Genomic DNA, 27,452 nt, shown 5'->3' on the forward strand with positions numbered 1-27,452 from the left:
AAGAATTGTCCTAAAAAATAGGATCGAATTCCTATGGTTACGGTTTTAGCCCGGTTTTGAACGCAAATGGCATTAGAATAGAAGATTCAAATGAGTTGATGATAAACTATTGGTTCAAGTTCGAAGAGTTAATCAAATTTACACTCTTGAAGGGTAGGAAGATGTCGAAAATTTATGTTTAGTATAGCTTGAAGAGATGGGATTCGTTCTTCCCAAATTTTGTAAGACTCAAAGTATTGAGAATACCTAAAGGAAAGATTTTATCTACGACCGGGTTCATTGAAGCATGAATTACGAATGGTCATATTAGGATCATCGAGATTAGGATTATGAATTTGTTGGATATGAGGAGGATTTGGAGGTGAGTTTGGTGGTTGGTTAGATCGACTGGAGGAAGACCTAGAACGTTTGTGAGACATGACTTAAGAGAATCGGAATGGAAAGAGTAACCTACAATTTTAAAACACATGTATGCAACAAATATCAATCCCAAAACTCAAATGAGTCCTCAATATTTCAATGTTCTCTAAAACAATCTTAATGGGCAAAATTTTGAAAACTATTGAAAAAAATAACGTTTGAAAGTCTTAAGATGTGTAGTTTTCATGAAAGACAACATAATTGAATAAAAAATAACAATAATTTTCGAAAACTATTTTTTTTTTTTTTCGAAATTCAAAGAAAATTGAAATTTTTTCATTTGATGAAATTTGTTGTAAAATCTAGTTTCTAAACACTAAACAATCAATGCCCGATATAATGTTCAAATTAGAACTAATTAAAACTAGTCCTAAAATTAAAATTTAATAAAATAGAAGTTTTAGAAAAATACCTTGAATATTTTCATATTTGAGTGAGATTGGATGAAGTTTGCACGATTTTAATGATTCTAGCAGGTTTAGGAGATGAAATACAAAGTGATTCCGATTAGAAATCGATGTTTTGAAGCAATGTAAAGATTTAGGGAGATAGAGAGAGTGAACGACGATAAAGAGAGAAGAAAGAGTTTGAGGCAAAAAGGGTTTATTTTGGCATATATTAACAGACCCCGTGGGGGTATCGATTCTCTCCAGGGGGAATCGGTTCCCCTTCAAAGGGGTATCGATTCCTCTTGCACCAAAATGCTAAAAATCTGATTTAAACACTTAGAATGCTAAATTAAATAGCTCTAGTGGTATTAGCAACTCATATATTGAAAATTAATCATGTTCAATCAATCAATTTTATCCTTAAACTACATTTGAACATAAAATTAATTTTCACTAAGAATCATAAACTCCCCCTAACTAATAGCAAAGAATGTAATCAAATTATTATTATAAGCATTTTTCATTTATTCTTAAAAGTGCTAAAATTAATTTAAACTAAGTGAAGATAGGTCAGTTAAACATAATTCTCTCCAAATCTGATTTAAACACTTAGAATGCTAAATTAAATAGCTCTAGTGGTATTAGCAACTCATATATTGAAAATTAATCATGTTCAATCAATCAATTTTATCCTTAAACTACATTTGAACATAAAATTAATTTTCACTAAGAATCATAAACTCCCCCTAACTAATAGCAAAGAATGTAATCAAAATTATTATTATTATAAGCATTTTTCATTTATTCTTAAAAGTGCTAAAATTAATTTAAACACTAAGTGAAGATAGGTCAGTTAAACATAATTCTCTCCTAAGTGTCCAAAATCTTTCTGTCTAAAGGTTTTGTAAAGATATCCGCTAATTGGTGCAAAGTATCAACAAATTCTAGAACTACATCTTCCTTAGTGACATGGTCTCTAATGAAGTGATGTCTAATTTCAATATGCTTAATTCTAGAGTGTTGGATGGGATTTTTAGTGAGACAAATAACATTAGTATTGTTACACTTGATAGGAATGATACCTACTTCAACTCCATAATAAAAAAGTTGTTGTTTCATCTATAAAACTTGTGCACAACAACTACCGGTTGAAATGTATTCCGCTTCAGTGGTAGATAATGCAACACAATTTTGTTTCTTTGAAAACCAAGAAATCATCATATTTCCAAGGAATTGGCAAGTACCAGAGGTGCTTTTCCCATCTAATTTGCATCCTCCATAATCCGCATTAGATAAGGCATGCAAACTAAAGCTAGAGTCTCTAGGATACCAAAGTCCTAAACTAGGAGTGTCCTTAAGGTATCCAAAGATTCTCTTAACAGCTAGTAAATGTGATTCCTTAGGACATTATTGAAATCTAGCACATAAGCAAACACTTAACGTAATGTCTGGTCTACTTGCGGTTAGATAAAGTAAAGAGCCAATCATTAACCTATATAATTTAACATCCACACATTTACCTCATTCATATTTGTCAAGCTTTGTTGATGAGCTCATTGGAGTGTCGTGAGGTTTCCCATTTTCCAGTCCAAACTTCTTGAGCATGTTCTTGACGTACTTAGCTTGATTGATGAAGATGTCATCTTTTCTTTTCTTGATTTGGACTCCCAAGAAATATGAGAGCTCACCCATCATGCTCATCTCGAATTCACTTTGCATTAGCTTAGAAAATTATTGGCAAAGAACATCATTAGTAGAACCAAATATTATATCATCAACATAAATTGAAATTCACTTTGCATTAGCTTAGAAAATTATTGGCAAAGAACATCATTAGTAGAACCAAATATATATCATCAACATAAATTTGAACTACTAACAAATCTTTACCTTTATGCTTTAAAAACAATGTAGTGTCAACCTTCCCTTTTGAAAAACCTTTTTCAATTAAAAAGTTTGACAATCTTTTATACCAAGCTCAAGGAGCTTGTTTTAAACCATAAAGAGCTTTTGTCAATTTAAAAACATGATCTGAAAATTTTGAATCTTCAAAACCAGGAGGTTGTTCCACATACACTTCTTCTTTTATAAAACCATTTAAAAATGCAATTTTAACATCCATTTGATTTAATTTAATTGCTTCTTTAATATTCTTAGGCTCTATGCATGAGATAAATGCAACATAATTACAAATATTTCTAAGAGAAGATCGAGTTGTTACCCCTTTGGATGGATCACCTATTATTTCACCATCATTGACATAATTGTATTCCCTTGGGTAAGAGACTTCCCTTTCTTCAATGGTTGGATTCTCGAGAGGATCTTGAGTTTCCTCATATTTTGTTTCTTCTTTTGATGATGGTTCTCCAACGTCATGTCCAATGTCATTTATGTTTATAATACCTACATTATCATTCACACAAGAATCCTTCCTCGGAAGGGGATTATCATAGAAAACAACATGTATAGAATCTTCTACAACTAAAGTTCTTTTTTTAAATACTTGATAAGCTTTAGAATTTAAGGAATAACCCAGAAAAATTCATTCATCACTTTTAGCATCAAATTTGCCAAGATTGTCTTTATCATTGTTTAAAACAAAACATTTACATCCAAAAAGATGAAAATAGCTATTGTTAGGCTTTTTATTTTTAAAAAGTTCATATGAATTTTTCTTCAAAATAGGCCTAATGATTACTCGATTAATAACATAACAAGCGGTATTTGTGGCTTCCGCCCAAAAATATTTTGGCAAATTGTTTTCACAAAGCATGGTTCTAGCCATTTCTTCTAAAGTTCGATTTTTCCTCTCAATAACTCCATTTTGTTGAGGGGTTCTAGGTGCTGAAAAATTATGGCTAATACCATTAGAATCATAAAATTCAATAAACCCAAGATTTTCAAATTCAGTTCCATGATCACTTCTAACACTAGTTATAGAGTAACCTTTTTCGTTTTGGATTACTTTTGAAAACGTGATGAATTTTTCTAATGCTTCATCTTTAGTACTTAAGAATAGAACCTAAGTATATCTAGAATAGTCATCTACCAATACAAATGCATATTGTTTTCCACCCAAGCTAGTAGTTCCAGATGGGCCAAAAAGATCTAAATGGATCAATTGTAATACTCTACTAGTGAATACGCCATTAATGGATTTAAAAGAAACTCGCTTTTGTTTTCCTTTAGCACAAACATCACATATTTTATCATTATCAAATTTTAGCTATGGCAACCCTCTAACTAAGTCTTCTTGAATTAGTCGTTACAAAACACTCATACTAGCATGTCCTAGTCTCCTATGCCATAATCAACTATCATGCTCATCTTTAGCAACTAGGCATAAATTAGTCATATTTATAGAATCTAAATGCACCATGTAGATATTTCATATTCTATGACCAACAAGCATAATCCGATTAGATGCAATGTCAATGATTTTACAACTATTAATATCAAACATAACATTGAATCTCTTATCGCACAATTGACTAATACTCAATAGATTATGCTTTAATCCATTCACATATAAAACATTCTTAATTTGTATGGAAGTGGTATTACCTATAGTGTCTATACCTTCAAATGTGACCTTTTGAGTTATCACCAAAAGTCATATCTCCTCCATTTTTCGCGTTGAGCTCTATGAACGGCTTTTGTCTCCGGTCATGTGTCTTGAGCATCCACTATCAAGGTACTATGAGTTTGAATTTGTTTCTCGTGTCTTGTAGTAATGCTCATTTTCCTACAAACATATATTGATTTTTGATTTTTGGTACCCAAAATCTTTTGGGTCCATATTCATTAGTTTCCAAAATCCTAGTCCCCTTAGGTATCCATTTGTGTAGGATATCCTTATCTTTAGTAGTAATGAGTTCTTTAGGAACCCATATACTTCTAACGATTTTTCCATTGGAGGTTCTTTGGGGACCTCTATGATTTTAGTTTTTAAAACTTTTTCTAACAAAGTTGGATTTTGATTTTTCTCCATTTTCAGAACGTTTTGTTCCAACTTTATCAAAAGAAGTTTTAAGATCATCAACTTTCTTTTGATGATCATCATTGAGCTTTGAAAGTAAATTTTGCAAATAAAAAATTTTCTTTTCAAACTCTTCTAGTTTGATTTGCAAATTTTTTATTCTACTTTCAGGATGATTGTTGGTTTTGGACATAAGACTATTTTCACTCTTTAATTTTGAAATATCATTTTTTATTTTGAAAATAAAGTTTTATAATCTGAAGCCAACCCATTATAATCCTCTAATAACTCATCATAAGATAATTCATCCGAATCGAATGAGTTAGAGGTTACCTTAGAATCTTCCTCGAATGCCATCAAGCACAAATTTGCTAATTCTTGTTCCTCTTCATCGGAGCCTTCTTCATCGCTCCATGTAGACACATGAGCCTTGTGCTTTTTCTTGGATTGACCCTTTTTCTTCAATTGAGGGCAATCGTATTTGACATGCCCCGACTTTTTGCATTTGTAGCAAATGATCGGGTCCTTCTCAATTGGTTCAGTTTTGAAGCCTTCATTTCGTTTGAATTTTCTTCCTCGGTTGGGCCTCATTAATTTTCTGAACCGTTTGGTAAATAATGTCATTTCCTCCTCATCGTCATCTTCATCCGAATCACTCTCATCTTTTGTGGATTTGAGAGCAACTCCAACATTCTTCTTCTTCTTCTTTGGTGTCTCATCAATCTTATCGAGGTCTACCTCATCTTGAAGCATCATTTCATGAGTGAGGAATGAACCGATTAGTTCTTCAAGAGTTAAGGACTTTAAGTTCTTAGCCTCGATGATTGTTGTCTTCTTTGATTGCCAGATTTTGGAAGTGAGTAAATCAACTTCCTCATAAGCTTTTCATTTGGAATGATCTCTCCATATGATATGAGACCATTGACAATTATGGAAAATCTATCTGTCATAGCTTTGATGTCTTCATCCAGTTTCATCCTGGAAATTTTCATAGCTATGAGTTAGAAGACTAATTTTATATTCTTTTACCTCGTCGGTGCCTTCATGAGTGACTTGTAGTTTGTCTCATATCCCCTTTTTCATTCTTAACTCTAGTACACATCCTTAAACCAATTTTTACTCATTTATTTCATCTTAAACCTCCAAATCCTATCCTTCATATGTAATTTAAGAATTACATCAATAATTCAACATGTTTGAATTCCACTTTTAACACTTCGTATATCTTAACTAGATTGATGACAAGTCAAATTTAGTTTTCAATTCTAGTTATGAACTCTATTCCAAGATTTCATTTAAGAACTTCAAATCTTAAATCTCTCCTAACTCCATCATCCTTTGATGTTAAGATAACTTAAGCTTTCCTTAAGCTTAGTTATCATCTAATAATCAAAAACCAATCTTAAATTTAACAAGAAACTCAATAATCAGAAATCTTACCTTTGCTTTGGTTCACACACACAAGGAAGAAAGAAGAAGAAGAGAACTCTGGAAGCCTTGGGTGTTTTCTCCCCTTCAACCCACGTGTATCCTTATATATATATACTTATCCTTTCTTTAATTATTTTTCCTTGCAATTACTCTATTGTCCTTCCATTCCTTATTCCTTTCGATTCCATCATACATAATAATTTACATGTAATTCTTTATACTATTCATTCATTTTATTTTAACCACCAAATTCTGAGACTTTACAATTTAGTCACTAACCCGGTATTGAGGATGTTACAACTCTCCCCCTTAAGAAAATTCATCCTCGAATTTTCATTATGCAAAGAGGTAGGGTCCTCGTGTCCTCTTCACGTTGCCATGGTTCTTCCTCTACTTTGTGATTCCTCCACAAGACTTTAACCAATGGAATAGTCTTGTTCCTTAGTTGCTTGACTTCGTGAGCTAATATTTGAACAGGTTCTTCCTCATAATTTAAATCTGATCGAACTTCAATTTCTTCAATAGTCACAATGTGGGATGGATCATATCGATATTTCCTAAGCATTGAGACATGAAAGACATTGTGTATCTTTTCCATTTCAGGTGGCAAAATTAGCTGATATGCTACTGGTCCTACTCTCTTAGTAATCTCGTAAGGTCCAATGAATCGAGGACTCAACTTTCCTTTCCATCCAAACCTCAATACTTTCTTCCACGCAGACACTTTCAAGAACACTTTATCTCCAACTTGAAATTCAATCTCTTTCCTTTTAAATCAGCATACGATTTCTGTCTATCAGCTGCAGCTTTCAGATTATTCTGAATTACTTTAACTTTTTCTTCCGTATTCTGAATCAACTCAGGACCAATAACTTCTCGATCCTTAAGTTCATACCAGTTTAAGGGCATACAACATCTTCTTCCGTATAGAGCTTCATAGGGAGCCATTTTGATTCTTAACTGATAACTATTGTTGTACGCAAATTCAGCAAGTGGTAAATACTTTTCCCACGATCCTTTGAATTCAATGACACAAGCTCTTAGCATATCCTCCAGAATTTGAATAGTTTGCTCGGATTAACCATCGATTTGAGGATGAAACGATGTACTGAAGTTCAACCGAGTTCCCAATGCTCCATATAATGACTTCCAAAACCGTGATGTGAATCTAGGATCTCGATCAGAAACTATGGAAATATGTACACCATGCATACGTATAATCTCTCTAATATACAGCTCCTCAAACTTATCCATGGAGAAATCAGTTCGTACTGGAATAAAATGGGCTGACTTAGTCAATCTATCTACGATCACCCAGATTGAATCCTTTTTGTTCGGAGTTAAAGGCAACCCCGTCACAAAATCCATCGTTATGTTTTTCCATTTTCATTAAGGAATTGAAATTGGTTGTAACAATCCTGACGGAACCTGATAATCAGCTTTGACTTGTTGACAAGTCAAACACTTTGATACAAATTTTGTAATGTCTTTCTTCATTCCCGGCCACCAATATCGACTCTTGAGATCCATATACATTTTGTTCCCTCCCAGATGCATTGTCAATGGACTACAATGAGCTTCCGTTAACAAATCATTCTTTAATTCATCATCATCCGGAATTACCAATTTTTCTCGATAATACAAGTTCTCATCAGACTTAGTCTCATAATCCGTACCCTCTCCATTCTTTATCTGTTGTATCTTCTTTAAATACTTTCCATCTTTAGCTTGCAATTCTTAATTCGATCTAGCCATGATGGCTTGACAGTCAGTTCTGCACAGATTGCACCATCTTCTCTTAACGATAATCTAGCATCAAGAGCTCACAAAGCTGCAAACGTCTTTATACTCAAGGCATCAGCTACCACATTTGCCTTTCTGGGATGGAAATCAATCACAACATCATAATCCTTAAGAAATTCCACCCATCTTCTTTGTCTTAAATTCAACTCTTTCTGAGTCATCAAGTATTTTAAGCTCTTGTGATCCGTATACAAGTAGCACTTTTCACCATACAAGTAGTGACGCTAGATATTTAAATCAAACACTACAGCCGCCATCTCTAGGTCGTGTGTTGGATAATTCTTCTCGTGCGATTTTAGTTGTCTCGAAGCATAGGCCACCACCTTGCCTTCTTGCATTAATACGCATCCCAAACCACTATGAGACGCATCACTATACACTATAAAGTTCTTGCCAGACTCAGGTTGAACTAACACTGGAGCTTCTGAAAGAATCTTCTTTAACTTTTCAAAACTCTCTTGACATTCTTGAGTCCAAACAAATTTTACTTCCTTTTTCAATATTTTAGTTAGGGGTAATGCTATGATCGAAAAGTTTTTAACGAACCTTCGATAATAACCAGCTAACCCCAGAAAACTTCTAACTTCTGATACATTCTTTGGGACTTCACACTCTAGAATAGCTTTAATCTTTTGGGGATTCATTCGAATTCTTTCTGCAGAAATTACATGTCCAAGGAATGTCACTTCATTCAACCAATATTCACATTTAGAAAATTTAGCATAAAGTTTCTTGTCTCGTAAAATCTGTAAAACAATCTGTAAGTATGAACTATGCTCTTCTTCTGACTTTGAATATATTAAAATATCATCAATAAACACCACAACAAACTGATCCAAATAAGGTTGGAATATCCTGTTCATTAGATCCATAAAAGTAGCTAGTGCATTCGTAACTCCAAACGGTATCACGATAAACTCATAGTGACCATATCTTGTTCTAAACATCATTTTTAAAATGTCTTTCTCTTGAATCTTTAATTGATGATAACTCGAACGTAGATCAACTTTTGAGAACACTGAAGCTTCTTTTAATTGATCAAATAAATCATAAATTTGGGGAAGTGGATACTTGTTCTCGATTGTCACTTTATTGAGCTGTCTGTAATCGATACAAAGACGCATTGATACATCTTTCTTTTTAACAAATAGAACTGGAGCTCCCCAAGGTGATACACTTGGTCTAATAAACCCTTTGTCTAGTAACTCCTATAATTGAATCTTTAATTCTTGCAACTCTTTTGGAGCCATCATGTATGGTGTCATTGCAATAGGCGCTGTTCCCGATATTATCTCAATCTGGAATTCTACCTCTCTGTCCGGAGGTAAACCTAACAACTCTGCAGGAAATACATCGGGAAATTCTCTGACTATAGGAATTCCTTCAATCTCTTTCTCCTTGGTTCTAACATCCAACACATTAGCAATGAACCCTTGACATCCCTGTAGCAATAATTTCTTTGCAGTCATCACTGAGATCACATTTGCTAATGGATTCCATCTTTCACTAAATACAATAACCTCTACCCCTTATGAACTTCTTAACGTCACTTTTTTCAATCTACAATCGACATTAGCGTAATAACGATATAACCAATCCATTCCTAGTATCACTTCGAATTCGTCAAAAGGTAATTCCATCAGATTAGCAGGGAATTCAATTCCTTGAATTCGTATGGGACATCCTCGACTCACCATATTTACCCGAGCACTGTGCCCTAATGGGTTCGTCACTATCACCTCATTACTAGTAGTTTCTAATGGAATGTTAAATTCTTTCACTAACTTACTAGTAATATATGAATATGTAGACCCCGTATCAATCAATACAATAACACCTTTGTCAAACAATAGAAAGGTACCTGTTATAATATCTGGGTCATCACAATCCTCATTGGTATTGAGGTTCTACACTCGAGCAGTGGAGTGTATCTCTTGTTGCACAAAGGATTTCGATTGGCTTCTTTCTCTGCCTCTACCTCTTCCTCTCTGGCCTGCAGAAATAGATCTTATCTGGCTGTGTAGATTTACTAGTTAACATTGGACAATCCCGAACAAAATGCCCATCGTCCCCACATCTAAAGCAGACTCCAAAAATCATCTGACATATCCCTGAATGATTCTTTCCACAATGTGGGCATTGTCTAGCTTGACTCTGATTAGATCTCCCAACTCTATATCCCACTGACTGAGTTTGTCTACCTCTCATCTGATTTGATCCTCTAGCGGAGGATGCCACAGACTCTGATCTAACTTGGGGTCGAAAACCAGCATCTCTGCCACTTTTTGATAGTGCGGAACTCGAAGAAGCACCCATTCTTTTGACTGTCTAAGCTCTCAAATTTTCAAACCTCTCATTCTGAGCTCTTTTCAGAGCCTTGGCACGGTTGACTACCTCTTGAAACTAGGATAAATTCAAGACAATTAACATTTCCTTCAACCAAGGATGTAACCCCTCTACAAACCACTCACAAGTATCCTTCTCCGTAGGAACTAGCTCGGCAGCAAAGCGGCTCAACTTATTGAATTCACACTCGTACTCATATACAGTGTGATTTCATTGCTTCAGATTCATGAACTCTTGCTTCATTTGACGAACAAATTGATCTCCGATGTACTTATGCTTGAATTCTTCTAAAAACAATGACCAAGTTACTTGGGCGTTAGACATCCTCAATGTAACATTGGTCCACCAGATCTTTGCTTGTCCTCTCAACAAGGAAATTACTCCATCCAGCTTCTCAGCATCGAAACAATGAAGTCCCGAAAGCATGACCTTCACGTCATTAAGCCAAAGGTCCGCAGTAACAGGACCTTCATCGGCTTCCCCTCTAAACTCTGGAGCTCCTAATCCCTTCAACTCTTTCACAATATTCATTTTTGGAGTTAAAGTAACAGGAGGTTGGAAACGCGTCAATACCGCGTCTAACGTTCTAAAGAATATATCTTTATCATTTACAGGCATTCTAGAGGATGTCTGTTCTTCACTCTGCCTGGCCAGGGCAGGTGAATTACTACTTTCAGCGGGTCTATCATCTCCCGCTTCATTCCTAGAACTACTTCGTCCAGACATCTATAAAAATACAACCATATAGTTCTATTAGCAAAACAACATACTTACTATTCCATCAGATCAGAAGTTTCCACTATTTTGTTGGTATGTATACATTATCAGACACTCTAGACTCTGGTTTATATCGAGAATCGACTAAACCGTAGCTCTGATACATATTTGACCCGAATACAAGTCCGAGATATCACATTGACTTTTCAAACTTTGATTCTTAAAGAAAAAAATTAGAGAAATTTAAAACTTTCATTAAAACAAAATACTTTAATTTATATAAAAAGAGACCACTTAATACAAAATCGATCAGAGCATTCGTAATTAACCACTTATTACATATCAACACTCTATACATAACAAAATACATACTTTGTTAATTACTTCTGATCTGATTTCTTAGTAATGTTGTTGTTCGTGCCACTTCTATTCTGAATCTTCATATTTCTTGGTACCTAGGTGTAAATCACTTACACGCTAAGTCATAGACTTAGTGAGACAATAAATGAATATGCAACAATATCTTCATGAATATGCATTCTTACCATTTCCTTCATGACATTTCAATATGCATGTATCTATTACAAAATAACATATATAATCATATCATGCATGTACGAAACTTACCTTCCTGTACCACTTTCACTTTACTTTGTATTTCAATTGCCCATGCATATTATTGAGAATAGAGGTATGTGAGTACATTGAGGTTGTGCACTAATGCTGTCACCACAGCTCGTATCAATTCCCTCATGGGACACCGAACCTTAGTTCAGTATTCGTCCCGAATGACTGTTATATATGTCCCGTAGGACCACTACATCCCGAAGGACTATTATACCCTCGACTCTTGGAATGCCAATTACACCTATAGCTCTCATATCGTATACTATGGGCATTATTCTTATATTTCATATGTTCATGTACTCATGTCATTTCTCTTGTGATCATGTAGCTCATGTCACTTACTTCATGTCATGTTCTCATATCACACATCATATCACATGTGTATTTGAATCTATTCATATATATATATATCATTTATCCAATCACATGAACATATATATGCCTTATGCATGTATTACAATAATTATCATGTATGCATGTTCACAACTATTGTACTATGAAAATCAATATAAAGATTAGACTTATCACAAGTCTTATTCCATTATACTATACATATAGTATGCACTCACCTTAGCTTTGCTTTGATTCGATTCTAATCATTTGATCGTTCTGGAATAAGCTTACTTTTAGTATCTACATAATCACACATGGATCTATATCAGTATTATAGCTAATATACTCTAATGGTTCACTCTTTAGATTAAGATAAATACCAATTTCCTCTTTTAATGAAGGTATGCATCGATGCACTACTTGTGCATTGGTGTATAAAATGCATTCGATGTTTTATTATTAATGGGATGCATCGATGCATGCCTTATGCATCGATGCACTAATTGCATTCGATGTTTTTATTTTAAAATAGTGCATCGATGCACTATGAATATGCATCGATGCACTCTGCCCAGAATCCTCTTTTTGAACCCGAAAATTCATTCATTTTGGATTAAATCCTTCATGTTTAATCCCCTTTTTCATTCTTAACTATAGTACACATCCTTAAACCAATTTCTACTCATTTATTTCATCTTAAACCTCCAAATCCTATCTTTCATATGTAATTCAAGAATTACATCAATAATTCAACATGTTTGAATTCCACTTTTAACACTTCGTATATCTTAACTAGATTGATGACAAGTCAAATTTAGTTTTCAATTCTAGTTATGAACTCTATTCCAAGATTTCATTTAAGAACTTCAAATCTTAAATCTCTCCTAACTCCATCATCCTTTGATGTTAAGATAACTTAAGCTTTCCTTAAGCTTAGTTATCATCTAATAATCAAAAACCAATCTTAAATTTAACAAGAAACCCAATAATCAGAAATCTTACCTTTGCTTTGGTTCACACGCACAAGGAAGAAAGAAGAAGAAGATAACTCTGGAAGCCTTGTGTGTTTTCTCCCCTTCAACCCACGTGTATCCTTATATATATATACTTATCCTTTCTTTAATTATTTTTCCTTGCAATTACTCTATTGTCCTTTCATTCCTTATTCCTTTCAATTCCATCCTACACAATAATTTACATGTAAATCTTTATATTATTCATTCATTTTATTTTAACCACCAAATTTTGAGACTTTATAATTTAGTCACTAACCCGATATTGAGGATGTTACATTAAACCTTCAAATGAGTCAAGCTCTGATGCCAATTGTTGAGTTAATCTATCGATGAAATTGGCCAAGAGGGGGTGAATTGGCAATTAAAATTTTGGTGGAAGCTTTTGCAGAAAATTGAATGTAATTGCACAGCGATTTAGAGTGGTTCGACTTTCTCAAACAAAGTCTACGTCCACTACATTAGCTATTCACACTAAGGATTTTCCAACAAATTTACTCATTTGTTCTTTCTTTTGAGGCCAAAGAGATAACCTTACAACTTTCTCAAGAATATACCCCAATTCTTGAGAACACTCTTTCACAAAGAGAAGATTACAAATTTGCAAACTTAATGAAAAACCTCACAAGGCAAATGTGTTTACACAATTTTAGAACAAAGAAAGAACACTCAAGAATAATACAATTGAGCACAATGACTGTTCTTGAAAGCAAAAATGAATATTGAATGAAATAGGCTTGAAAGTGCTCAAACTTGAGGTTTGATGCTTTCTCTTTGATTCTCTCTTGATTCATGTTGATTGTTGTTTCTTGTTATTGATCAATGGCTTCTAAGCTTGTTTAAATACTCCTTCAATTGATTCTGAACATTGGGATGATTAGTGGAGTCAATAGAGCCATTTAAGTGTGAAAATAATTAATAAAACTGCTTGGAGCGTGGGGGAATCGGTACCCCCTCATAGGGAATCGATTCCTACAGTATAAAATTCAAATATTTCGACCGTTACACAGGGGGAAATCGATACCCCTTGGGGGAATCGGTTCCCTCCGAGCATTCTGTTATTTTCTCGTAGCCAAACTATTAGGATTTTTGGAAGCTCGAATTGACAACCGAAACAGTTTGCAAAGAGGGGTCGGAACGGTTTTGTGTTTAAGGAGTAAGGAGATTGAAAAATAGAGAATTGCACAATGATTTATAGTGGTTCGACTTTCTCAACCAAAGTCTACGTCCACTACCTTAGCTCTTCACCAAGGATTTTCCAACAAATTCACTAATTTGTTCTTTCTTTTGAGGATAAAGAGTAACCTTGCAAACTCCCTAGTTTTTCCGGGCTAAACTAGAACATTTCCCTAGCTTTTATACGGGCTAAGCTAGAACATTTCCCCTTTACAAAAGGATAAAAGATGTAAACAAGAAAACCTCTCTAAGGTAGGTGTTTACAAGAACAAAATATTTACAAGAGAAAGATGAAATAAGATTGAAAAACTCTTCTCTTGTGTTTGATTACTTGGATAGTTTTTTCATACTTCTTCAAGTGTCCTTAGCTTGTATTTATAGCTTGGAATGTGTTTGAAGTCGTATATAGTCGTTGTGGATGTTTTGGAGCCGTTTGGGGATGAGAAACAATTAATAAAATAGCTTGAAGAGTGGGGGGAATCGGTACCCCCTCATGGGGAATCGGTTCCCTAAGTGCAATCTGTTTTTGACCGTATGACAGGGGGAATTGGTACCCCTTGGGGGGGAATCTGTACCCCCTGGGCAATCTGATTTTTCTTGAAACCCTTTAAAAAGAAAATATTTTTGGCTCGATTAAGGCTCGAAATACTTTGTAAAATTGTTTTAAAATAGTTTAAGTATAAAACACAATTTTACACTTTAGTAAGGATTAAAATGAACTTTGAAAGACTTGGAGTAATATTTTGATATTCGAATAATTACATCGAATATCTTAGAAAATCTTTTGTAAAATCTTAAAATTCATTTAACTTAATTTGTTATATCGAAACATCAAAATGTTTTCAACAATCTCCCCCTTTTTGATATAACAAAACATTTGACTAATTTTAAGATTTTGAAATCAAGTTTGAAATTACTCCCCCTTACTTTAACACTTCTCTCCTTTAACACCTTAACACTTCTCCCCCTTTTTGTTAAATCAAAAAGACTCTAATCTTTGAAGTTCAAAATAACTTTGGAGAGTAAGTAGTAAATTTGACATTTTAAAAATCATTTGAAAAAATCAAAGCTCCCCCTCAATAAATGCATTCCAAATAAAATTATGCTTTTAGGATCTTGACACTTAAACAAAATTGAATTTCAACAAAGAATAACAAACATATTAGTAACACATGAAATTCAATACTTCCAAGTCTAAAATACTTTATGCAATATCAATTATTGAAATTAAGTGCATATGCATAAAGTTTTCCAAAAATGTTATGCATTTGAAAATTTTGATATCAATTGTTAGAGAGATATCATTTTCATTTAAAACCAATTTTGAGCAAAATTCCTTATGATGAACTAAAAATTCTAAAAAAATCATTAAAACTTTAAAATGTTCATTATAAAACCTTTTTAACATACATGAGATTAAAACAATGATGCATAATCATTTAAAACCAAAACTCATGCATGCTTAAAATCAAATGAGCAACCAAATAATCCAAAATTAAAAGTATTAAGCTTAGAGGTTACCCATTCCTTTTTCATGTGTGGCTAGAGCATCTTGAATATCATCATTTTCATCACAATTGCTTCCACACACCTACAAGAGACATTTAAGTAGATTTTGGTATCCAAATTGCTTTGGATCCTTGAACGTTAGTTACAATGCCCCTTGTTCCTTTTGGAACCCATACTTGCCTAATTTTAAAACGTTTTCCTTTCTTCAAATGACTAGTATGTTCCATATGACCATGATAATGGCAATGTGAGTATTTTACCATTTTTAAACATAATAGATTTTTTTAGAAATTAATTCTTTTTCTTTTGTTAAGCTTTCAATCTTAACTTCTAACTCAAAATTCATTTGAGTTAAAAGATACCTCGGGCTCTTCAAGAGCCATTAGAGACACCACCTTTGTTGGTTCTTCTTTCTTGTTTCCATGGATTTCCTCGAGCTTATTCCAAAGCTCCTTGGCACTTGAACATGAAGAAACCCCTTCATAGATTTCAGGACCAAATGCACAAAACAACATGTGCATGGCCTTGGCATTAAGTTGAACTTTCTTCCGTTCTTTGTCACTCCGCTTCTTCTCCTTCTTCTTAGGAGAAGAGTAGCCGTTCTCAATTATCTCCCATGCATCAAGATCATTGGATTGGATGAATATCTTCATTAATTTCTTCCAATGACGATAGTTATCTCCATTGAAGTATGGAGGCTTGTCCGTTAGTAGGGAGTCTTCCATGTGGAACGAGCCGGAGGCGGAAGCCATCTTCTCGGTTGTGTCGGGAATTGGTAGAGTTTCTTCGAGGATCGTCTCAAGGTGGTTAAACCTTCTTAACGAGTTAGGCTCTGATACCAATTGTTAAGATTTTCGGAAGCTCGAATCGACAACCGAAACGGTTTGCAAAGAGGGTCGGAACGTTTTGTGAGTAAGGAGATTGAAAGATATAGAATTGAACAACGATTTATAGTGGTTCGACTTTCTCAACCAAAGTCTACGTCTACTACCTTAGCTCCTCACCAAGGATTTTCCAATAAATTCACTAATTTGTTCTTTCTTTTGAGGATAAAGAGTAACCTTACAAACTCCCTAGTTTTTTGGGGCTAAACTAGAACCTTTCCCTAGCTTTTACACGGGCTAAACTAGAACCTTTCCCTAGCTTTTACACGGGCTAAGCTAGAACATTTCCCCTTTACAAAAGGATAAAAGATGTAAACAAGAAAACCTCTCTAACGTATGTGTTTACAAGATTGAGCTCACAAGAACAAAATATTTACAAGAGAAAGATGAAATAAGATTGAAAAACTCTTCTCTTGTGTTTGATTGCTTGGATAGTTGTTCTCATACTTCTTCAAGTGTCCTTAGCTTGTATTTATAGCTTAGAATGTGTTTGAAGTCGTATATAGTCGTTGGGGATGTTTTGGAGCCGTTTGGGGATGAGAAACAATTAATAAAATAGCTTGGAGCGTGGGGGGAATCGATACGCCCTCATGGGAAATCGGTCCTAAGTGCAATATGTTTTTTACCGTTAGACAGGGGGAATCGGTACCCCCTGGGGGGGAATCTGTTCCCCCTGGGGGGAATCGGTACCCCCTGGGAGGGGAATCTATACCCTCTGGGGTGGGAATCTGTACCCCCTGGGTAATCTGATTTTTCTTGAAACCCTTTAAAAAGAAAATATTTTTGGCTTGATTAAGGCTCGAAATACTTTTTAAAATTGTTTTAAAATAGTTTAAGTATAAAACACAATTTTACACTTTAGTAAGGATTAAAATGAACTTTGAAAGACTTGGAGTAATATTTTGATATTCGAATAATTACATCGAATATACTTAGAAAATCTTTTGTAAAATCTTAAAATTCATTTAACTTAATTTGTTATATCGAAACATCAAAATGTTTTCAACACAAACCATTCAGGAGGGAATTGGTACCCCTTGGGGGGGAATCGATTCCCTCTGGGCAATCTACCCATTTTGGTTTGATTTTAATTAATAAATGATTTTTGGCTCTATTAAGGCTCGAAATATTTTGTAAATTTGTTTAAAACATTAAAACATATTTTTACACTTTAGTAAGGATTAAAATGAACTTTGAAAGACTTGGAGTAATTTTTGATATTCAAATAATTATATCGATATACTTAGAAATCTTTTGTAAAATCTTAAAATTTATTTAGCTTAATTTGTTATATCGAAACATCAAAATGTTTTCAACACAGTACTTTAATTCCGTGTGAAATATTAAGAAATTAGTGGTAACTGTAACATATTTCTTTTTTCTTTTGGTAGTATCTGTGTTAGTTTCTCCAATTGATGGCAAAAGCAAACTCTATCAAAAATCATATAAAATGAGAAAATAACCTTCTCTTTTATCATTAATTTTTTAATAATTTGATTAATTTCTTTGATCACTTTTGTTTTATATTTTTTTTATTTTATCATTCAAATTTTAAAATTATATTTTAATCATTTACATTATTCACCTTTCGTAATGTTTCATTCTTTCGTAAAGTTTCATTCAGATATTATTTTATTACGTGACATTTTAATTTATATATTTTTCAAGTTTTTTTATGAAATTGAAATTTATATCTTAAATAAAAGATTAAGCTTTATCTAATATTTTTTTGGATTGTAAACTATTTTTGCTTATTTTATTCCTCTCAATGGTGGATGTAAATGAATTCTGATTTCAGAGCGAACACATTGTCCATTTTATTAATGGTACCTACTCTGAAATCTCATTTATAATCATCTCATATTAAAATTTTCTGTTATTAGTATATGTGTCTTTGCCTTCAAAAATATTTATATATTTGTCACTAATTCGCTTAAAAAAATTAGTCGAAAATTGGAGCTAAAGTGAAATTCAAAGTAAATACACGACAAAAATGTCAGAATAAGGCAGTATGAGAAAATTATTTCCCACAGTAACGTGGTTCCAATATTATTTCCCTATCTAGGGTATTTTCTACAGTACAGTCTAAAGACCTCAGGAATCTCAGCGTCTTTAGGCCAAAATTTTGCATGCATAATCTATGGGGATTACTCGGCGTCTTTAGTTAAAATAGGTAGAGAAGGACCTTTGTTTTTTTGGCATCTTCAGCTCTGCATTCTTTCTCTGCATGTGGGGGATTCTTTCTCTTCTATATTTTGACCCACCTAGTCGAGGGAGACATCCATTGTACAAGACTGGAAGACTACGACCACCAGGCACCGTCTAAAGTGAGTGAATATGCTATTTAGTTAGCTGTAAAACATGACGCCAAAGACCATACTCATCATAGATGTACTCCTCAGGCTCAAAAACACATCGTCATTTTTCTTTCCAAAGCATCGGGAGTATCTTTGAGATCTTAACGAGGATTTTTGAAAGCATTAAGGGTATCTTTGAGCCAGGTATTCAGCTCTTGGGACCATAAACTGCTCCACCTTGCTCCCAATTTGCAACGATTCCACTCGTTCTGGGCGATAACGCAATCTCTGAGAATATGAACCAAGCTCTCTGAGTTATGGCCACAAGCACCACAACTTGCAGAGTTCAAAACACCCCAAGAGGCTAACCGGACATTGGTGTGCTGAAGACGCGTACAAATCAAAGGTCTTTCTCTACCTATTTTAAGTAAAGTCGCAGAATAATCCATGGTCAAAATTTTAGCCTGAAGACGCCGAGATATCTTGATGTCTTTAGATGTGTACTGTAGAAAATACTTTAGATGGGGAAATAATATTGTAACTACGTTACTGTGAGAAATAATTTTCTCATGCTGCCTTATTCTGATAAAATGAAAATTAAAATATGATATTCATATAATTTTACATATTTCTGTAAAATTTATCTTTTAAAACTTTTAACTAACGAATTTTTATGTTTTTTTAGAAAAATGAAAATTCTTTCAATAACATTTTAATAAAATGATAATGATTTGTTTATTAACTAACTACGTTTTATCCTTTCATTCAACATCAATATTATTAAGTTTTATATTAAGTTAACTTTAAATTTAGAAAATAAATTTAAATATTAATATTTAATATGTATCGGTTGAAATTTATTTAAACCTAGAAGTCAAGCCAATCTTTATTCTTTTTTTTTTTTTTGAAGTGAATCTATATTCAACTGAAGAAAACAGACCAAAAAAAAACCTTCAAAATTGTCAAATTATTTAAGTCACTGCTGACAACATTTTTAATATAACCAGAATATGGATGTAGTATAGAATTCTAAACAAAATAAATGTAAGACTACAACATTGACTTTAATTTTATCAATGTATTTCCCAAATTTAATTTATTGTTAAATTCTAACTAATTGTTTTAAAATAATAATAATAATAATAATAATAATAATTAAATTGAATTAGTATAAATCGATCAGATTATTAATTCTAGATTTAATCAATTGGTTGTTTTAATAATAATAATTGTTTTAACATTTCTATTAAAGATTAAAGACAAATGACTTGATTAGATACAATTAAATCGCTAAGTAATTCGATTGAAAAAAATTAAAAGATCGGTAATTAAAATAAAAATGGTAAATAGTTAAATGGTTAGTGATATAATTTATCCTAGCTATTTAAATGATATGAATTAAATTACTTGTCGGTAACTGTTAGAAAGTAATGACAACAATTAAATAAATTTGTAAAAACATTTAATCATTATTACTATCCATTTATTTATAAATTAAATTCATTAGCTGATCCTATTTTCATATGTAATGGGGTGAGAGGAGGTAAGGTAGTAGTAGGTTGCCCCCAACAGGTTGAGAGCAGTTTCCGTGGAAGACCTCCGGTAGTCAAAATTATAAATTGTCAACTGTGGGACTCGATCCTACAACTATAAAATTAAGAATCTTACGTTCTACCAACTAAACTAGATGAACAATTATGACACATACTATGATTTGATTGGAAAAATGTTCTATTTTCATAATGACATGTACTATGATTTGATTGTAAAAATTCACTCTTAATATTAGTTTATTTAATTTAATAAAAAATTAGTTCTATTATATAAACGCATGTCACCATCTTCTTCAATAAAATATTTATAACTAAAGAGAGATTATATCCAATGACAGAAGGGCACATCCTTTAATTGGTCAAAATTTAACAGTACTTTCGATTAAAGATTATCTTATTAATATATTTTTAAAAAATGAAAGTCAAAATGATTTGAACTCAAATATAGGTATATAAAAAGTATATTATCATTTAACAAAGTCCAATATTCAATTAATTTTGACAACATATTATATATAACTTAAAATGTAATTAATAAATTATTAATATAATAATGTATAATATATAATAAACAATTAAGATAATTGATTATTATCATTCACAAAATATTATTTAAAATTTAATTTTTATTAATATTTCATTTTAATAAGAGTAATTACTATATTTATAAGAATGTATATTAATATTCTAGTTTTAATGAGAATAAGTATCGATGTTTGTATAAAAATTATATTCATATTCTTATTTATTATTTTAATAGTTTATTGTATATTCTTAAAAATATTGATATAATTTTAAGTATTATTCTTTTTAAAATTAAGAATATTAATTAATATATTTTATATATCAAATATCATTTTTATGATAACAATAAATATTATTAATTATATACATTTTATTATATATTATAATAATTATAATATAACATTTATATATTATATTAATATTTTTATTAACTACTATATAATTTATAAATAATATGTTAAAATTTTTAATAAAATATCAAAATTTTCTTAGTCATAATTCATACCCTTAAATTTAGATTTAATCTCTTGAACCCTATTTTTACTTTCTTTAATTTTTTTTGGATAATTCATTTTTATTACCCAAAGAGCAGAAAACTGCACAAAACAATTAGAATTATGATTACAACAATCGCCCTAACTCAAAAAATAATCGACAATCAAACAAAACTCAAACTATACCCCAATGATTACAAAGAGTAATATTAACACTATCTATTATATTTATATTTCTACCCCTTAAGTGCAACCCAACAATTTTCTTGATGGCATGGAACATTTCTTCAATATTTCTAGATCGACCTTGGAAAAGTCTATTGTTTCTTTCATCCCATAGGATGTAGATTAAAGTATTCGAAGCAATCTTCATAATAGAAGTAAGCAAGGATTTTCCTTTCCAATAAACACAAACCCAATGAAAGAGAGCTTCCCATGACAAATGCCTAAACCGCAAGCCATTAAGGGAGAAAAGAGTTGTCCATAAAGAAGCTATTGCAAGACATTCAAAGAACAGGTGATTCCTTGTTTCCATAACAGTACCATAATAAACGCAATGGCAATCAATGATAAGCCCCATACGATGAAGCCTTTTTTTAGTAGGAAGTCTGTCAAGGAAAGCCATCCAGACAATTAGAATATGCTTAGGGATATGAAGAGGAAACCAAAGTAGTTTATACCAAGGTACTTTAGAATTCTTTACCCTAATCTCGTTCCAAATTCCACTCACTTTCTTAGTTCCAGATGACAAAATAGAGAGGGCCTTAGTTCTCAACTTTAGAATTTATCTTAAACTCCAGCTCATATTGGGATTAGCTGCAACATTCCAGAAATCATTAACATTGAACACATAACTTCTAAACCAAGCCACCCATAAAGATCATTCACCTGTAAGAATGTTTTTTATGAAAAGCATCATACATGCTTTGTTCCAGGTCCTCATGTCCTTAAGATCAAGCCCTCCTTCAGATTTAGAAAGGCAGATTTTCTGCCAGCTTACTCTAGCTCTATTTGCTAGTATGTTAACCCCTTTCCAGAAGAATCTTGAACAAAGTTGTTCAATCTTTTTTATAACATAATAGGGCAAGAAAAGTTGTATGTACCAATAATTTACAATGCTAAATAACACAGCTCGAACTAACTCCAATCTGTCTGCATAGCACAGAGCCCTATTAGACCAATGGTGAAGTCTTGATTTAATGGTGAAGTCCTGATGGGTTCACTCCTCTCTTCTTCAAAAAGTCTTGGGATATCATTGATGATAATGTTTCTGCTGCTATTAAATAATTCTTTCATGAGTCTTTCATTCTCCCTGCATTTAATGCTACTGCAATTACTTTTGTTTCCAAGATTCCTAATCCAAGTAAGGTTAAGGACTTTAGATCTATTTCCTGTTGTTTTATAGTTTACAAAGCTATCTCTAAGATTCTGGTCAACATACTTACTAGATTTATTCCTGATCTCATTACTCTTAATCAAACAGCTTTTGTCAAAGGTAGAAATATTATTGATAATACCCTAATGGAACAGGAATTTGTTAGAGGCTATAATAGAAAAACCATCTCTCTTAGATGCTCTTTGAAAATTGATCTCCACAAAGCCTTTGACTATCTTAACTGGGGATTTATTTATGCTATCTTGAAGGCTATAGGTCTCCCCTCTACTTTTATTACTTGAATAGAAATCTGTTTTTCAACAACACTCTATCTCCTTCAATGGGAGTTTGATTGGTTACTTTAAAGGTGCAAGTTGTGTTAGGCAAGGAGATCCCCTTTCTCATTTCCTATTTGTTCTCTCAATGAATGTTCTCTCGAAACTCCTGAATTTGGCTTATGCTAGAGGTATTTTTGGATACCATCCAAAATGCAAACGTATTGGTCTTACTCATTTGTCTTTTGCTGATGACCTCATAATCTTCTGCAAAGGCTCTATTGAATCAGTAATTGGTGTCACTAGTGTTCTTGATTTTTTTATGAAATGTCTGGTCTAAAACTCAATGCTTAAAAATGTGAACTTTTTACTGCTAGTATTTCCATTTCTACTCTTGAGAATATTAAACTGCTCACTGGTTTCAAGCTTGACAGTCATTCTTTAATTTTCATCAAAAAGTAATTTTTAATTAAAAAATATTATTAAACATTGAAGCCTAGTAGTTAGTGTACTAACAGCCTCATTGTCCCAAGTTTGATTCCTCCCTTCCCCTCCATTTATTGTGGTCTAAATAGAACATATCACATAATTAAGTGACTATTAAGTAGTTTACCCTTTTCTATTAAAACATTTTTTTAATTTAAAATTTATTTTGAGCATAAGAAACGACGAAAAATGGCGAAGAAGAACAATTTGACGTGGAATAGCGAAAGTAAACGAAGCGAAAAGCTACTTAGCCAGCAAGTTTGTTCTTTAAATCGGTCCCTCTCGTCTCGAACGAACGTTTCTGCGGGCCCCATAAATCCGAACCGCCTTAACTTGAATTATCTAAGATGCCCTTATTCATTTCCATCAATGCCGCCTTAACAGTCATGATTTCGAAGGCTCTCTGTAATTTCATTAAAACCCTAATCCTGATTCTTCACGGATTCTCCATGCTTTTACCGCGTTTATATAAAGCGGGTTCCGATTCCATTCTCTCCCGCCAGTTGTTTTGGGGTGAAACTTCTGAAGAATTATTTTGATTTTTTTTATTTTGTAATTTATAGTTTAAAAAAAACTCTACAGACGATGGCGAAGAATCTGGTGAAATCCGTTGGCGTTAGGGTTACTCCTCCGCCGCCATCAAATTCCTCATCGAAAAGTCCAAGTAATCGCGTCGGTGGCGGTTGCAGCGCACGATCTGGTGACTGGAAACGAGTTTTCTTGCAGAACAATGCTAATTTCGAACGAAGCGCGATTCCGTTGCGGTTCATGTACTTTCGTAACGATTCGTGGAATAATTTCTCGGTCGGTGTTGTAGAAACACTACGAGCCGCTTTCCTGGAGCGAAAACCGATTATCGAAGCTTCGATTGACGGTGCGAAGTACATATTTGATTTGAAGAGGATGTTGCAGATTGAGTACTCGACGGGAAATTGTCGGTCAATTTCTTGGATCGACGAAACTGGCAAGTGTTTTTTCCCAAGCGGTTTTTTTTGCGAAGAAGAGTTTATGCAATTAGAATGTAGTGAGTGGGATGATAATTGCAATCCTAATATTGAGATTAAGGTCAAGGTTGATCAAAGCTCATGCAAGAAAAAGCGAGAGGAACCGGAAGTGAGTTCGTCTTACGATGCCGCCTGTGGAAATGGAGCGATTAAATGTCAGCGTTTGGAAGAGGCAGGAGCTGTTAAATGGCCCAACACGGAGAAGTTAAAAGAAACAGAGAGAGCGTATTTGATCATCAAGGATTATTTCTTGAGCGGGATAACAAAAGTTGATGCTGGGGTTAGGATTGCTGCAATTCATCAGTGTAAGATGGAAGCGCATTTTGACAAGGCTCGTTTTGAGGTTTTCCTAAAGCAGATTGAGATTACTAAGGCTGCAAGAGGCACTTCAAATATGGTTTATGCATGGTTTGGTGCTTCCACCAAGATGGTGGAAAGTATTATGGTCCATGGATTTGGTTTGCCTAGTAAGATTCCCGCATCTGATGTTTATGGGATTGGCGTGTATTTATCTCCGCTAGGGTTGCCACACTTGAGGTAAATGAATACTGATCTTTTGTTTATTATCGCTAGCATGTTAGTTTTCCTTCGGAGATTAAGGCTGTGGGGTTACTATTGAATTCAGGATTGAAATCTATTTAATTTTAGTAGTATTTTAGGGCTCAATCTAAGTTGGTGCTTTGAGAAATACCGGCTTGAGCAGTTTTCTAGCTGAATCTAGAACTAGAAGTTATTTAGTACTGTATATTTATGTCATATCGATTCCGTTAACCTCGCAATTGGACAAACAACCAAGCCTTTATCAGGTGTTTAAGGTGCCGTTACTTGAAACATTCATCTCCTTGCTTGGTAATTTAATTTTTATATAGTTACTTTTATCTCTTTTTATTGCTGGATTATTTGTTGCAGTGCAAAACTGGTCGATGCCGATGATAACGGTTTAAAACATCTTATTCTGTGTCGGGTAATATTGGGAAATGTTGAAAAAGTGGAAGCTGGATCGGAACAGTATCTCCCATCTAGTGTGGATTTTGACACTGGTTCTGATGATCCCATGAACCCAAAGTGGTATGTAGTATGGTCAAGTATTGCAAACATGCATGTTCTTCCTGAGTCTGTTGCGAGTTTCAGACCTTCTTGTAACATGCAAGGTAAGCTTTTCTACTCTCGTTGGTATATTTTTTCTTCTTTCTTTAGATATTTTAGAAGTTAATGTTCTGTATGTTTTCATGTAGGTCAAGCGAGGCCAGCTATGGATGTCAAGTATTCCCTGGACAAATTGTTTTTGAAGATTAAGGATTCTCTTCCTCCTGTCAAAGTCCAGGAAATATTAACTGCGTACAGCACATATAAGGTAAGTAAGGCGCTTGTGTATTTGATAAAGAGATAGCTTGTTGCCTTGTAATGGAAGTTGCATCTTAAAATTTAAGAACAGTTTTTACTTTATTTTTTTCTTATTGTTTACCATAGGCTGGAATCATAGCCAAGGATGCTTTTACAAGGAAATTACGTGAGGTTGCAGGGGATGAGGTTCTGAGATCTGCAATTCAGGAGATCAATGCTTCTGGATGATTTGAAAGTGTTGGAATTGTCTGGATTACATTATTTATTTTGATACTTTTTTTGAGAGGAGAAAAAAAACAAATGTAATTGTTACCCTCACAACTAGTATAGGAAACCGTTAAACAACAAAAATTCTTCTCAGTTATTTATTTATTAGGAGGGGTTTGGAGTTCCTTTTTGTTTTATAACTCAGTACATGTAGCAATCATGATTCAAGAAATTAAAAAGTTGTCTCCGAACAGAATTTATTCCGTGGACTCGGGATAATAGGTTCGCTGATTATATGAAATTGAATTACTTTATTGCCTAAGCTCTGAAAGGGACATTTCTCTACAGAGGCCATTATGTGGACGATCCTCCCATTCCAGCGTACTCCATTCACAAGATCTGATCCTTCTCAAGGTATCTAGTACCTCATTCCACTAGACCAATTGGTTGTTGGTGGTTTGCGGTATTTCTTTAGTATTAATTAAAGCTTGTCATCACCGTTGATTATATAAAAGTTGATTGTTTGCTTGTACATATTACACTATGGCTTTTGATATTGTAGTTAAGAATGATTCATACACAAAGAACTAGAAAATGGAATCTGTGACTTCACCTTATGTTTGTTTTTCAATGTGCATGTGACATTGCTCTTGTTTTAAGCTATGTTATTTAGTTGTGTTTTTGTCGTTTTGGTTTTATGTTATAAAGTAAACTGTAGCATCTTTTCTGCAGTTTGAAGCATCAGATGACCAGTGGTGAACTGGTAATATTTTCTCTTCATATTTACCTTCATGTACAGGAGCAGACCTAATTAAGTACCAATCTTCTTTAATACCTGTATTTTGCCCTCATCCATCGTTACTTGTCTGTTTATCTTTTACGTGATGACCATCCATCTTTAATAAGGAGTTCACCCTTTCCCTTTTGTAGCCATATTGAAGGTTGCGGAAGCTGCTACTAAAGCATGCAACATCTTTTAACAAGTTTGGCAACTTGGCATGTTTTCTATGATTTTTGCTTGACAATCGTAGACTATGTTCTTGATTGTTCCTCTTTCTCTATTTGCTGCATATTGATGTGATTTAGTTTTGGTGTACTATTACTCTTCACTCTACTTGGTTCTATATTTGCCAATATTTTGACTATCCTGATCAAGTTGCTTGATCCTAAATATTGGATTTATTGGTTGCAAGTAATAGCCTGCTTAGACGAACCAGATATACTGCATGTAATTTGCCTTCGTTTCAGCCCAACTTCTTGTTTAT

The 27,452-nt window shown here is 33.3% G+C and overlaps 1 protein-coding gene and 1 long non-coding RNA gene across 2 annotated transcripts; one reads left to right on the top strand and one right to left on the bottom strand.

Moving 5' to 3' along the window:
- Positions 1–5,122: 5,122 nt before the first annotated feature.
- Positions 5,123–26,202, bottom strand: LOC120191089. The gene is made up of 4 exons (XR_005522664.1): positions 26,079–26,202; positions 8,023–8,028; positions 7,131–7,138; positions 5,123–5,133 (listed from the first exon to the last, which is right to left on the bottom strand). It is a non-coding gene; the product is annotated as an uncharacterized LOC120191089 (long non-coding RNA).
- On the top strand, positions 24,166–26,429 carry LOC120191088 (probable inactive poly [ADP-ribose] polymerase SRO3). Its single transcript, XM_039194091.1, has 4 exons — positions 24,166–25,173; positions 25,546–25,787; positions 25,872–25,990; positions 26,107–26,429. The coding sequence occupies exons 1-4, from the start codon at positions 24,218–24,220 to the stop codon at positions 26,206–26,208; spliced, it is 1,419 nt and encodes a 472-aa protein (XP_039050022.1). The 5' UTR covers positions 24,166–24,217; the 3' UTR covers positions 26,209–26,429.
- Positions 26,430–27,452: the final 1,023 nt, after the last annotated feature.

The sequence above is a fragment of the Hibiscus syriacus genome, unplaced genomic scaffold, assembly GCF_006381635.1.
Source record: "Hibiscus syriacus cultivar Baekdansim isolate YM2019G1 unplaced genomic scaffold, ASM638163v2 tig00116964_pilon, whole genome shotgun sequence".
Taxonomy (NCBI): Eukaryota; Viridiplantae; Streptophyta; class Magnoliopsida; order Malvales; family Malvaceae; genus Hibiscus; species Hibiscus syriacus.

Excerpts from the sequence above, each read along its gene's own strand:
- LOC120191088 (XM_039194091.1), top strand. The coding sequence starts at position 24,218 with ATGGCGAAGAATCTGGTGAAATCCGTTGGCGTTAGGGTTACTCCTCCG. Across the intron at positions 25,174-25,545 it reads CTAGGGTTGCCACACTTGAG|TGCAAAACTGGTCGATGCCG; the intron begins GTAAATGAATAC and ends TATTTGTTGCAG. Across the intron at positions 25,991-26,106 it reads CTGCGTACAGCACATATAAG|GCTGGAATCATAGCCAAGGA; the intron begins GTAAGTAAGGCG and ends TGTTTACCATAG.